The sequence below is a fragment of the Egretta garzetta genome, unplaced genomic scaffold, assembly GCF_000687185.1.
Source record: "Egretta garzetta isolate BGI_Z169 unplaced genomic scaffold, ASM68718v1 scaffold105, whole genome shotgun sequence".
NCBI lineage: Eukaryota > Metazoa > Chordata > Aves > Pelecaniformes > Ardeidae > Egretta > Egretta garzetta.
This window is the reverse complement of record NW_009259598.1, coordinates 824,076-837,133: the sequence shown is the minus strand read 5'-3', so window position 1 is coordinate 837,133 and position 13,058 is coordinate 824,076. Positions and strand designations below refer to the sequence as shown.

Below are 13,058 nucleotides of genomic sequence, written 5' to 3'. Positions count from 1 at the left end.
ACACAGGAGGAGCATACGTGGCTGGGAGCAGGAGAAAGCCAGTGTGGGGGTACCCGAGTTCCAGGGCCTCCCAGATGCCTCAGCTGACACAAGGCAAAGGTTGCAGCATCAGCTGTAACAGACAGATCTTAATTATTTCTCCCCTTCCACTACACAGCTGATAAAAGGAGCTAATGAAGATAAGGAATCACCTTGTCACTTGGACAGACAGCAGCCCCCGGTGTTTTAGACTCCTTCAGAAGGGAAGCGGCAGCATTGCAAGAGGTGCGATGGCCAGGTACGCGTTCGTGCCTTCAGAGCTTGTCACAGAAGCCACCTGCTCAGAAAGAAGGGAGCCAAGAGAGAATCCACTTGCCCACGCTACACGACAGCGATGCAAATCACTCCCTAGGCTGAATGCTAAGAGGAAGTAACTCATCCAAGGCAAAATGATGTTACAGGACAAGAACCAAACACTACAGCTGCACCGAGCAGTGCAGCAGCACCTTCCCCGGCTTCACTCTGGATCTCCCCACACACCCAGCTCTAGCAAGCTGCCGAGACAGACCCAGGCGCTCACCGAAGGGCAAGTGCAAATGGCTAGCAGTCCAAATCCTGCCGTGCCTCTTCTATGCAGATAATCTCTTATGTTATCCTTGTTTCTCCCAGCAAACAGATTTTTGAAGGGAGACCTCAGGTAACAGTGACCTTTAACAACTGAACCTCTGAAACACACACAAAGAAATAATCTAAGGCCCAATTCTTCCTCTGTTGGATACGAAGAACTCGCACTGTCCTCCGCAAGGTCCATCTGTATGCGCTAAGATAAAGAGAGTCCTTGGTGCCTGCAATGAAAGTGGATGCTCCATTCAAAACCAACCATGAAAATGCAACCAGAGAGCAATCGGTGTAAAGCCACGCACGATGCAGCAAGCCTGCGCTCTGCTCCGACAAGGAGAACAAGAGTCTTCACCGGAAAGATTTGGAAGAAGGTAGTAGGAGCTTTGCGTATTACCGTATCTTTGGCAGGTGGCTGTTCCAGCCTTGTTCACGTTTCTGAGCAAGACTGTGTCCCCTCGCCTCGCTCCCCTTCAGCGGGGTCTGCGGTGACACAGCACTCAGAAACCCACCGCAGCACTCGAGGCCATGCTCCCCTTCCCCTCACACTGGACTTCCCAATCCATAACTGGAGGAAAACACATTGGAGGAACAGCAGAGCAACCCAAATAATTAGAGAAGTGATTCCTCCTCTAATACCAAGCCCTGGAGAGCCCATTTAGAAGGTAAGAGCTTCAACGAAGCTGCAAGCCAGGACGATAAAGGCGAATGAATACAAGGCGACAGAGTGAAATCCAGCTGATGATGCTAACTCTTGCTCTGCATTCAAAAACGCAAAAAATTGGCCTCTAAGCTAATACTTTATCACAGGAGAAATGAATTCAAACATACTCTATAAGAGAAAGATGGAAGATTTGAAATTAAAAGGGCATGACTTCTGTAAAGCTTTGCAACTACTACCAAGTGAATGACAGCTACAGAGAGTTTCCTCTTGGCACAAGACTGATACGCTTGCTTGGCTGCTCTAGGCACAGCTACTGTACATCAAGAGTTAACAAAAAGGTATTTTAAAATGCTAACCACATAGGACAGCTCTGGAACTTTAATAAATCTGATTCTTATTAATATGGGGGTGTATTCATGTACCAGGGGAAGGGAAATAAGCCCTTCACGTTATCCTAGAAGTCCCAGAGTGTTGTTTTTTTTTTTTCTCTCCAACTTAGATACTGAGACCTGGTCTTCAGCATGGTTTCCAACGACATGCAGGACAACTAACAGCAACACCCAAACCAAAAGGAAAAAAAAAAAAAACAAAACCAAACAAAAGAAATTAGATTAGAAATAAGAAGATTAAAAAGTTGGTAACTAAAACCAGCAGATGATATTAAAAATGCAGAGCTGGGTGCAGACCCAACCTGTCATTAAAAAATGTCTGACAAAAAGAATTCACGGCACAAACCCCAGAGGATGCTAAGCAAATTCCCATTCGGTAGCAAGCAAAACGTGACAGTTCCATAAAAATGCACGCTGTCCCTTATTTAAAAAAATATGAACAAGAAACAAACAGAAATTAAACATTTGCTCAAACTACAACCGCTCTGTAGGCAAAATATTGTTTTTAAAGATGGCTTTTTCATTTTCATTTTTTAAACTTCTTTTTAAGCTACCTAATTATGTGTGAGAATGATTTCTAAAAAAACCTTGATGGTGTTGGTATATTTTCTTCCTCATAGCATTAAACAACACTCCCGAAATCCAGCATTCACACATGCATACTTGGATTTTGTATTTTCCTCCGGAAACAGCTAGTCTTAAATTACTGGGCTTTTTTTTTTTTTTTTTTTTCTTTCTTCTTTATCCAGAACACGGAGGCAGAGAAGGGGGGGTCCACGTTGTGTCTGTCTGCCACATGAATCCCCCTCCCTTCCCCCAAAGTCAGTTCTTTGTTAAATTCTCCTCTTGTCGATACCCGTTTTGTGTTTTTGTGTTTTAAGACTGTCCGAAGGGATAAGGACCATGGAAACCCTGAAAGAAAGTTGGAGACACAATCAATTTCAACAGGCAAGAAATAAAATCGATCAGTGTATGCCTACAGATACTGACCATCCCATCCCAGTACTTCTAAACCAAATGCAACCCTTTACCCACCAATAGGACCTTTGCTGTCCAGCCTTACAAACACCCCTACAACGCAGGGTTTGGTGGTTGTAGCTGGCTTCCCCAGAGATGTCAGATGCTATCTACTTACCTCTTTCAGGTGCTTTTTAGGCCAGGTAACAGCCAGGCGTTACTGGGCCAAAGTAACTTCTGGTTATTTTCTACACCAGGGCAAAAATCCCCTATAGAAGCTATAATACGCGCAAGGCCAAGCAAGTGCAGTTTCACAAGCCTATTCTAAAGATTACAGCAAACAGTTAAGTAAGAGGCTGTAACTGGTAGGAGAGTCTGTTAAAGAAAAAAAACCAAAACAACAGGATTTTGAAATCCACGCTCCCACAACCACCACTTTTGCTCTCTCGAGATAACAATATACATTTTCCTCAAGTGAAAATCAACCATAAAAAAAAACCAAACCAAAATGCTTACTACGGAATCCATTTTCCTGCCTTTACATTCTGAAGTTAAGACACCTAAAAGACAGGTCTAGTAACAGGTCTCAGGTTAACAGGAACTCCTTTCTGTCATTTCTATTGTTCAAATCTACTACCCAGGGTTTCATCAGGAAGCAACCAACAGGCAGGCAAGAGAGATCTCAAGCCACAGGGATCTAAAGTTCGTCAGCATGATGAAGATACAAACCACACACAAAATCTTCCGGTAAGATCCAGGCACACAGTCGGGTCAGAAGTGAAACGAGGGAGAAAAGCTCATTATAATTCATTGTCAAAGTTAGAAGACCATTACGCAAATGCTTATTTACCCCAGCCCAACTTCTTTCCAGCCTGCTGGTGAGTAAGAGAGCCGAGAGCCCAGTTAGCACAAAGCCATTCTCGGTCTTTAAGCAAAGCTCTGACTTCAGTTTTCACCATTCTGCCTTTAACAGGGCAAATCTCAAAGGAAACACCGTTTCCTGCACGTTCTCCTACAACTCTGACAACTTCGCTGCAAGAGCCGCAGAGCCATGAAGCAATGAGTCGTTAATGCGACTCGTATAAAGAAAGTATCAACTTCATTAGCTTAAGCCCAGGTGCAAAAGTCCAAGTTCAAGAGCTCTGTTGTGCATCTACGTTCTAAAGGAAGGGCTATAAGAAGCCTATAATCCTGCTGCAGCTGCTGAGAAAAAGTTAATTCTTTAGAATATATCAGGTGGCAAAATATGAGATGATGGTAAAATGAAGCATCTATCAGCAGCTCTCAAAATGCAATCCTCCTCCGAGGACTGGCAGACAGTTAAACAGGACATCTCCTGAACTGCATGGGAAGCACGTAAGGCTGGAAACTTGCAAACTGCAAACTTGGAAATTGCCGTTTGCAGCCAGAAATACGTGCAAGTGATGGGAAACCAAACATGCTTCTACCCTAGGAACATGCTGCACTCCTGGTTTGTAAAGCAAGCTTTTCAAAAGAGAACACCCAGCAGATTGCAGCACAACAGTTCAACTCAGAAAGGAGAAGCTCCCGCCAAAATGCAAGAGACCGAGATATTCAACATTTCCAAAAAATACAGTCACTGAAACAGGGGGAAGAGCAGAAGAGCAACATTAAAATACTATGAATAGGTGCACAACCCCCCCCCCAAAGGACACAGAAGGAAAACAGTGTTATAAGTAAGATCCTACGCAGTCTCACCTCGAAGGGGTTAGGCTATTGTACTTTTTGCTCTACAGAAGAAAACCAGGATTTGTTGCCGATTACTTGTACAAACCCATTTGCCAGAATTTGCTTCATCTTTTAGTTACCTGCGCATCAGATTCTGTTTGCAGGTACTGCCTGGCAAGCACTCACAAGCCCCATGAGAGCAGTTTAAACCCCAACTGCTCCCAGCTGCCCGCTCCCTCTGCCGTGGGCTACTGACCACACAGCCCAGCCAGCGTCGCTCCGCTTATATATTTCACAGTTTGTGTCAGAGGCAAAACCTCGTTCATTTAATTTCTGCACGCCGTAAGCCAAGACATCTGCATCACCCCATGACATAAAAGAATTAACAGAGTTAATCAGTACACAGCCCAGAGTCCTCAGCTTAAGTCAGACATGAGAACAGTTCATTTAGTCTTTTTGTATGCAGAGAGAGACCCTGTGAAGAGGCTATTAACCTTGTTTTCAGGGAAACCCCTCTGGATCTTCCGATACTGTTTTCTGTAGCATCTAATTTAAAGCTACACAATTATGCTAATCATGTGTTAATTAAAACCAGAATTTAGCTCACCTTCAGAGCATCAGATTACTAAGGATATGCAGCTTTGTACCACTTGCTACACTGAGCTTAACAGGCTGACATCTCTAGACAAGCTTTGCTCACAAGCAATTCCAAGAACAGTCCCAGAATCTGTGACCATTGCTTCTCCTGATGCAATGAATTTCACAGAGAAGAAAAAGCCCCAAATCTCTGCTTTTGGGACTGCCACTCTTCTCTGCATTTCACTTACCCATGAGATTTATTAGCGTACATGAGAGCACTTACAAAATTAAAACCCACTTGTTTCTTTCAAGACCGAGCACAGACTTGGATTAACATCAGACCCTGAGCGAGAACCTGTTACTCCCTTTTGTGAAGTGACAATACTTCTTCTTCTTCCTCAGCAAGATGCGAGCTCTCTGCAGAGCAATTGTTTCTCGTTACATTTATTCAACACGCACCGTGTGATAGCTCCTTGATACCTGAAAACTCCAGTTACTGCTGCAATGCAAATACCAAACTCCATTACATGTCATTTTAAAGAATAATTATCCCTTGCGTGGAATGTTTTACATCATAAACATGCAAAAATACTTCTGCATACAATTGCAGTTTTTTTGAGTTATTTCAGCTGAAGAATTATTCACACTATTTTTAGTGAATTCCCTTCTATTCTCAAGATGAGATCACTGCCTTTATGAAAAGCTCAGCTGCAGCTTTGCAAATTTACTTTCAGTTCTTCCAATATCTTCCACAGGAGTAATTGCTAACTTGCTAGCAAAAGCATACTCGCTATTCATACAGATAAATATGCGAGAACGGAGGACCATGTTTTTTCAAGAAAAGACTCTACGTGAAAATTATTGGTATAAATTATCATTTGATTTCTGTATCTAGAAGGGAGCGGAGACATTTTGGAACATTAAAAGCCTTTGTAAATACTGAGCTCTTTAAATGAAGGCACCTGTGCTAGAAATAAAAAGATTAAGTTAATCTTTCATAAACCATCACAACACAGGCTTTCAAATAGCTATCTTTATTTCACCTTTGTGACTGAGTCAAGATCAATAAAAGGTACACTTCAGGAGAGACAGGAGTTTCTGATGCACAGCTGCAAAGCAATACAGGAGTCTCCCAGTGTACGCTGACAGCAGTATCAGCCAACGCTACAACTCCCCGTTTCCTCGTCACCTCCTGGGCCGCTCCTAGTCAGCGCTTCTCCCAACTACGCGGAGTTCTCTTGACTAACTTACGTAAACTGAACACAAACAGAAGAACAAAGTATTGAGCACTTTTTTTTTTTTTATTCCATGCATGCTGTGCAAACATGGCGTGGCAGTTAAGACCACCAGGAAGTTAAGAACCTTCTCACAGAGCAGCCGCTCGTAGGGCTGGTTTAGATGCACATAACTGATGAAGTACACGAGGGCTCAGGTACATGATTAAGTTACCATGCAACAACTTAGCTCTTGTAACTTAATCAATGGCGTGCTTTTAGTCTGCAGAGATAAAAGAACAGGGAAACTCTGTTGGCCTGCAGTGGAGCAAAGTTAAGCTAAAATCAGATTATCTCACAATTCCCACAGTCCAAAGGCACACGGACTGTTGGTTTTCATGGATGAGCTAACATGCAGCATCCAAACACATTAGTCTTTCACCAGATAAGCAGACCAGCTCATGCAACATCGGTTTAGCCTGCAGATGCTATGCAGCAGCGTGGCTGTCAAAGAGTAGCTATGGTAGCTTTGAGTCCAACTTTCTCCCACTTTGTTCTAAATTAATTTACCCACGTGGTAACTGGCCCAGTTTGAAGACCAGACACCAGGATGGAAGGAGCCTCTCTCCTACATGGATGCAAACATTTCTGGGGCATCCTCCTTACCCGCAAATATAGTTTCATACTCAAATAGTTTCCAGTGAAAAAATTTGTCTTAAGTTTACAGAGATACTCTAAAAATATGCAAATCGGAGGGCCCTGGTTTGGAAGAAGCAGGCATCTAGAAGCAGCAGCAACTTTTAAACTCAGAGAGGGGAAGCCAGTTAAAGGCTCTAAGGACAGACAGAGGTTTGGTTTCCCCTTACATCTAGAAAGCTGTCAAGTAGCACGGACCAGAGTTCAGCTCCACGCAGAATGAAGATGGGGAGCATAAATACAGCAAGAAAAAAGGTGTCAAGGTTTTAATTTTGCAAACTCCAAATATACTTATGTTTCGTTGGGCTTTTAAGAGTAGCATGAATAACGAACAGTACAGATTAATACCAGACAAGCTGTAGAACGCCCTTTGCTATGGTGGTGACTATGCAAATTGTTCCGTACGGGCAAATCTTTGCAGAATCAGAACTTCTACATGCAGTTTTCTGCGTGACACAGAAAGCAGCAATTCATATGGGCAACAGATTTAGATATATATATATTTTTATATATAGGTGACAAGTACAATCTAATGTCAGTATATGGCTATCCACTTCAGAACTTTTTAGACATTTAAACCTGTACGTTTCTTTCCTTAGTTAAGAAATTTAACTCTAACTCCCCAGGCACTGTAAGACTGCATCTTGTGCTTTTAATGTAAAAGACTGTCACAAGAGAGCAGCAGTGACCTCGACGGTGTTGCTATGAGACAGGAGCGAGTAAATAGAAGGAAGCTATATTAGCCTCATCTCTCCCGAGAATACAGAGAGAAAGCGATTGCCAGAGAGGAGAATAAAATACCCATGCATGGGTATATCTGGACTCTAATACAGCTCATCCCTATCCTGAGATAAGCATCCTATCCTGCACTTAAGCACATCTTTAATTCTAAGAACATGCAAAAACTGCACTGGGAATAGATATAACGACAACATGCTTAAAGCAATGCCCTGAACACAGACCCTGATCTACAACCTTCCAGCAGTTTATTTGATAAGGTGAGCAGGGTGCATCCAGGGAAGGCATCTGCTACAGCAGGTCAATCAGTTTGTTTCAACCATATCACAGGTTTCATCTTATCTGTTCATAGGGAATTCAGCATCTTGCTTTGTTTGTTTGGTTTTTGGTTTTTTTTTTCCTAGGAAAGTTTGTTTCACTGAGCAGAGCACCCAAACCATGTACTCTACACTGCTGTATGAAAGCATTTTTAATGTTTCCACATGTGGAACACTGATATACTTGTCTAATCCAGCAGCAGATGGCACATCAGTGTCACTGAGATCCTGACTCCAATGGGGAATTTTAGAGGACAAGTCACACCTGCTCAGTTGTACCAGAGGGAGAAGTAATTCAGACAAGGTCTGGCAATTTCTAGTATGTTTTACAGCTGCAGATGCCAGAAACTGCTAGTTCTATCTCCAAGATTTCACAGTATCATGCAACTGCATGACAGGGGTTCTCCACAATCTCTTGACAGAGAGGAAGCCTCCAGTGATCTGAGAAATATTTAAGGGCTTATATGACTTGTAAATATGGGACATCAGCCCTTCTGAACACCTTAACTAGACCTTACCCACCCCCTTTGCTATATCTCACCAAATAGTGTGTCAAACACAACTGGGGATTCACTCCATTCTCCAGGCACATGAAAGCAGACAAAAAATATTAGAGGTCCTGCCCAAGATAAATAAAATCCAGGAATCCTAACGTGCAACTGTGTAACCAACCCACAGTAGTCTTTTGTCTGCTCCTAGAACTTGAAATAAAGCCTTTCACATCAATATTCAATCAGAAGACAACAGCTCCAACTGTAGCAGTTCTCTTTCCCCCTCTCAAGCAGCAGAGTACAGGTCAAGTCCCCAGGGAAGTGGGGAAGATGGGCCCGACACAGCTTTTCCTAGCAGGTACTGGAACACCATCTGCTGATCAGGTGGTTTAATACTTCTGACATCACCTCCAATAAGCCCTTTTCTGCTTAAGCAGTATCCCCAGCTGGGGATTACACATTACCCCTTTTAAGAAAAAAAAAAAACAAACCTTCTTTTCCAGATTGCAGGAAGGCGGCATGCAATAGTGCTAGACCTAAACCAGGGAAGGTCAGCACCTTCACCTGGCGATTTTAAACGAGACCAAGTACCTAGGATGTCAAACCTGCTCAAACTCGTTCACTGCAGAAACAGTATTGTACCAATATGAATGTTAAGTCTGTGGCAGAACGCCTCCTGCCCTGGACCAGAAGGGCAAGGCTGGAACAGAACTTTCATCTTCAGACCTACCTTAATAACGGCCTCCAAAGGAAAAGCTAACTTGTTTTATTATGTCACAAATAGAAACACTGTAGTAGAGACAAAAAAAAAACCTCACCAAAAAAAAAAAATCAAAAAAAAACCCAACAAAAAACACAAATAGAAACACTGTAGTAGAGACAAAAAAAACCCTCACCAATCAAAAAAAAACCCAACAAAAAAACAATGAACTTTCACATACCCCACCCCATCTCCAAAAAGGAAGTTATCCCTTCTGAAGCAAGTAAGAAACAAAATTTCTGCTTTTATCTCAGACAATCCACCTCAAATCCACCCAAGAATATTCTGTAAATACAAAAACAAACAAAAAAAACCTAAAACAAAACAACAACAAAAAAGGGAGAAAGGCCAGCTACCCTACATCTGAGGTTAGATTACAATGGCTCACATCTGGTAAGAGTACTTATAAACTTTGGGTTACTAGCTAAACCATCTTACTTAAATTTACTTAAATCCTCTGCTAGTGCTTCACTCTCCTTCTTGGCTTTTCTTTTCCACAGTATAGCTGACCTTTGCTGTGGCCTCTGCACCTCAAATAGGTATCTGTTTCTTCCACCTACATTCTCAGAAAAGACAAAGCATCTACTCCTCAGCCGAGAGAGTCTGTTGGTTCACTCCACCTGCTGGCGCCCACACCACTCACCCCTCCCTAGGAAGGGTAAGGATACATACCCCAGGGAGAGACCTAATGTAAAACTGAAGGCCACGTTACTGCCGAAACCCCGCACCCGGAATTTCTACATGGGAACTTTCTCAGAAGTGCATATATTAGCAATTCCACATCTATCCACCTGCAAGTGCAAATCAGCTACGAAGCAATTGCCAAGATCTGCGCTCGGAATATACGCAAGGGGGAAAAAAAAAAAAAGCCACCTCCAGCATAAAGCTGACCACCAAAAGTGGAACCGAGTTTTCCCACCTAAATTAAACCTAGTATTTTAGCTATGAAAGGCTTAGGTAAGTCCACTATCTCACCAAAGCTGTATTTAGTCACTGATTTTTATTTTTCATCAACTGATACACAGAGCTGTTAGCAATCTTTGCTGGGATCCGTACAACAGACAGCTGCAGAGCGGTGCTCCCCACCTGAAGCACCTGAGATAAAGTTTGTGCAGAGGAGCTACAGCAGCGTACAGACGGCCTCTGCAGCCAGACAACAGCCTGTCTCTTCAGGGAACACCGCTATCCACCAAGCAACCACTAAAAGGCAGCGACTTTCAGTCACTGCTAATTCAGGTTATATTTGAGCTGATAGGTGAAAGGCTTTATTTTTTAATCGTTTCCTAAGCCATCCATTTCACTTTTAGTGAGCGAGAATCTTGAAGCAGGAGCCAATACAGCTTACAGCAATTTATGCTTGGGGTGCAAAACACAAAAAGGGTGATTGGGAGTCTGTCAAACAGTTAATCCCACGCATGCCATCAGTAAAAAAAAATAAAAAAAATATGCATAGCCCTGGTGCAAAGTAGGTCACTAAAATATGATTCACTGGTAGAGGACAGGCAGTTCATCCAGTTAGGAACTAAAGTGCTGTAGGTGAACTAACATTAGGGCTTTATTAAGTCATTCAGCAACCAAGTGTTATTGTCCTACACAGCCTGCTTAAAGTACAGTAAAGCATTTTTAAAGGATTTTAAAAATCAAACTAGTTTGACATACGACAGTACACACCTACACATACTGGCTGCATTAACAGGTGGATTCTGAATTGTAAATAATCCTGCAATTCATTTTTCACACACAAGCAAATAAAAACAGTCAAAATATCACTCAGACTCATATAGCATCCACCAAGCAAGCTTTTGAGAGAGATTTAAAAGTAAAGATAATTTAAAAGTCACCTACAATTATAAACAAGACAAGGACACAGACAGGAATAGTCCTTTGATTGACTGTTCCTGACAGCTTCTGGGATCAAAATGTTGAGCTCTGTAGTCTCCCCACACCAGCTAAAAAGAAGTTATCTGGTTAATCTTAGGTTTTGGGGTGTGGTTATTTTTTCTCTTTTCAAAATTATGTAGAACTCAGGAGCACATCTAGAGAGATATTTTGACTTATTTGCACACGCAACCGGAGCAGGCTCCAGCCACTAATAGTTACAGCACCCAGACAAGATTATATAAATTTTAAAGAAGGACTTGAAGCAAAAACAAAAAGGTGGATCTGGTAGAGTCTATCAGAGGCAAAAATATTTTAATATAACATGAGGAGTTGGCAGAGTCAGACAGTCAAATTCAAAACCTTCCTTAGCAGGTCTGGCAGAAGCAGAAGGGAAGGGCTTTGCAGTTTGTAACGAAGAACTATTACATACATCACAGTCTCATCACCTACCCATTCTCCTGTTCTCCCAGGGCACCTACCTTACTGTATGTCACTACCGACAAGTTGTTCGAGTGACTGCTGGGGGAGAGATTTACAGAGTTTTGTGACAGTCCATTCTGATCTTGTTCGATTTGGTCAGGAGCAGGCCCCCATGTGTTTTTGCTGATTGTGCCTAGCTCGGAACCCCCAGGGTCTTTTAGGTTGTTTTCATCTGGTTGCCTGTTCTTCTGCGGAGAGGCGAATGGGTTAAAGTTTCCTTCTACCTTGCGATGCGGTTGCGTGTTGAACTCCGTTTCAAAGGATGACAGCTGCTGTGTTACACCTAGAAGTCCTCCAACTTCCACGCTGAGGATCACCCAGATGACATCTGTGGAAAAAGGAAGACACTCAGGTTGTCACTAGATGGAGGTATGAAGAAGGGGGCAGAAGGACAAAAACAGAACACGAATTCCGTCCTTTACAATAGCAAGGAAAAAAAGACTGATTGTTTAAAATACATTTTTATGAAGCATCGGAAGTACTGGTTAAACACCAATTTAGCACCCAATCTTTCAAGAAAACCAGGCAAGTTTTACTCCTACTGAGCTGCCATGAACCAGTGAAGAACATATAAAAAAACAAACAGACGTGACATCTTGAAGCTCTGTACTTCAGATTACCCAATGGATGCACTGAAAAAAGAAAACATTAAGTGACTCGATCCAAGGCTACACAGCAAGACTGAAACGAGAGCCAGGAGATATCACTGCCAATCTCCTACTCTGATGGTAAAGAAAAGGCGGTGTTTTTTGTTTAGCTTTGAAAGGCTTGACTATTAAAATAAAACAACAAAAGGGTGACTTAGAAGGCAATTATGTTTACAACAATTCACTGCAAAATATCTCCATTCCAGTCCCAAAACACTCACAGTAGGCGGCTAAAATACCCAGGCTTGGTAGACTATGACACGAATTCGCAGACTACTGGCTAGATTAAGAAACATATTTACAGTTCTTACCTAATGCATGTCTGTCTCTTGTACATAGATAAGATTGTTATTTTACTTACCATTTCATTTACACTCCATGCAAACATTATGGCCTACTTACATAAATACATTTCTTGGTGTGTATCCAAATTCTGTTTTATTGCTTTTTTTTCCACCCCCCCCTCCATTAAATGTGCTCCAGTTTTGTTTTGCTGCACGGAGGGAGAATTAAAAAGCAGCAATACCTTATCTCATCTCAGCAGATCTAACAACAGCACCTCGTGTCACATGTGGACTTGATGATCTTAAAGGTCTTTTCCAACCAAAGCAATTCTATGATTCTATGTAATTGCTTCCAGGTTTCCTGCAGTCAAGTGTTAACCTACAAGGGGCTTTTTCGTGCTGCCACTGGTGGCCTGGGGGAGGAGAGAGCAGATACTTTTGCTGTTTGGTTTTACCACCATCACTTCTCAGGCAGCACTAATTCACTGAAGCTCTCCCTCCAGTCCCTCCCCCAGGTTTAACTGGGCTGGGCTCGTTAGTTTGCATTTTACGACCCAATTACAGACTGGGGGATTTTACCTTACAGAAGCACGACTTGCTTAAGGACCCCTAGCCCCCCGCCAGGGCTGTAACCCCCTTACAAACACCATTAGGGCTCCACACCAGTCCGGGCCG

General features: G+C 42.5%; 1 protein-coding gene across 1 annotated transcript in view; it reads right to left on the bottom strand.

Moving 5' to 3' along the window:
* Positions 1 to 1,735: 1,735 nt before the first annotated feature.
* ILRUN (inflammation and lipid regulator with UBA-like and NBR1-like domains) overlaps positions 1,736 to 13,058 on the bottom strand; it is a 19,913-nt gene continuing 8,590 nt past the window's right edge. The window contains exons 5-6 of the mRNA XM_035893735.1: positions 11,452 to 11,780; positions 1,736 to 2,562 (exon numbers count right to left, since the gene is read on the bottom strand). Coding sequence (XP_035749628.1) covers positions 2,527 to 2,562; positions 11,452 to 11,780 — 365 coding nt within the window. The 3' untranslated portion in view covers positions 1,736 to 2,526. The remainder of the gene's footprint in view (positions 2,563 to 11,451; positions 11,781 to 13,058) is intronic.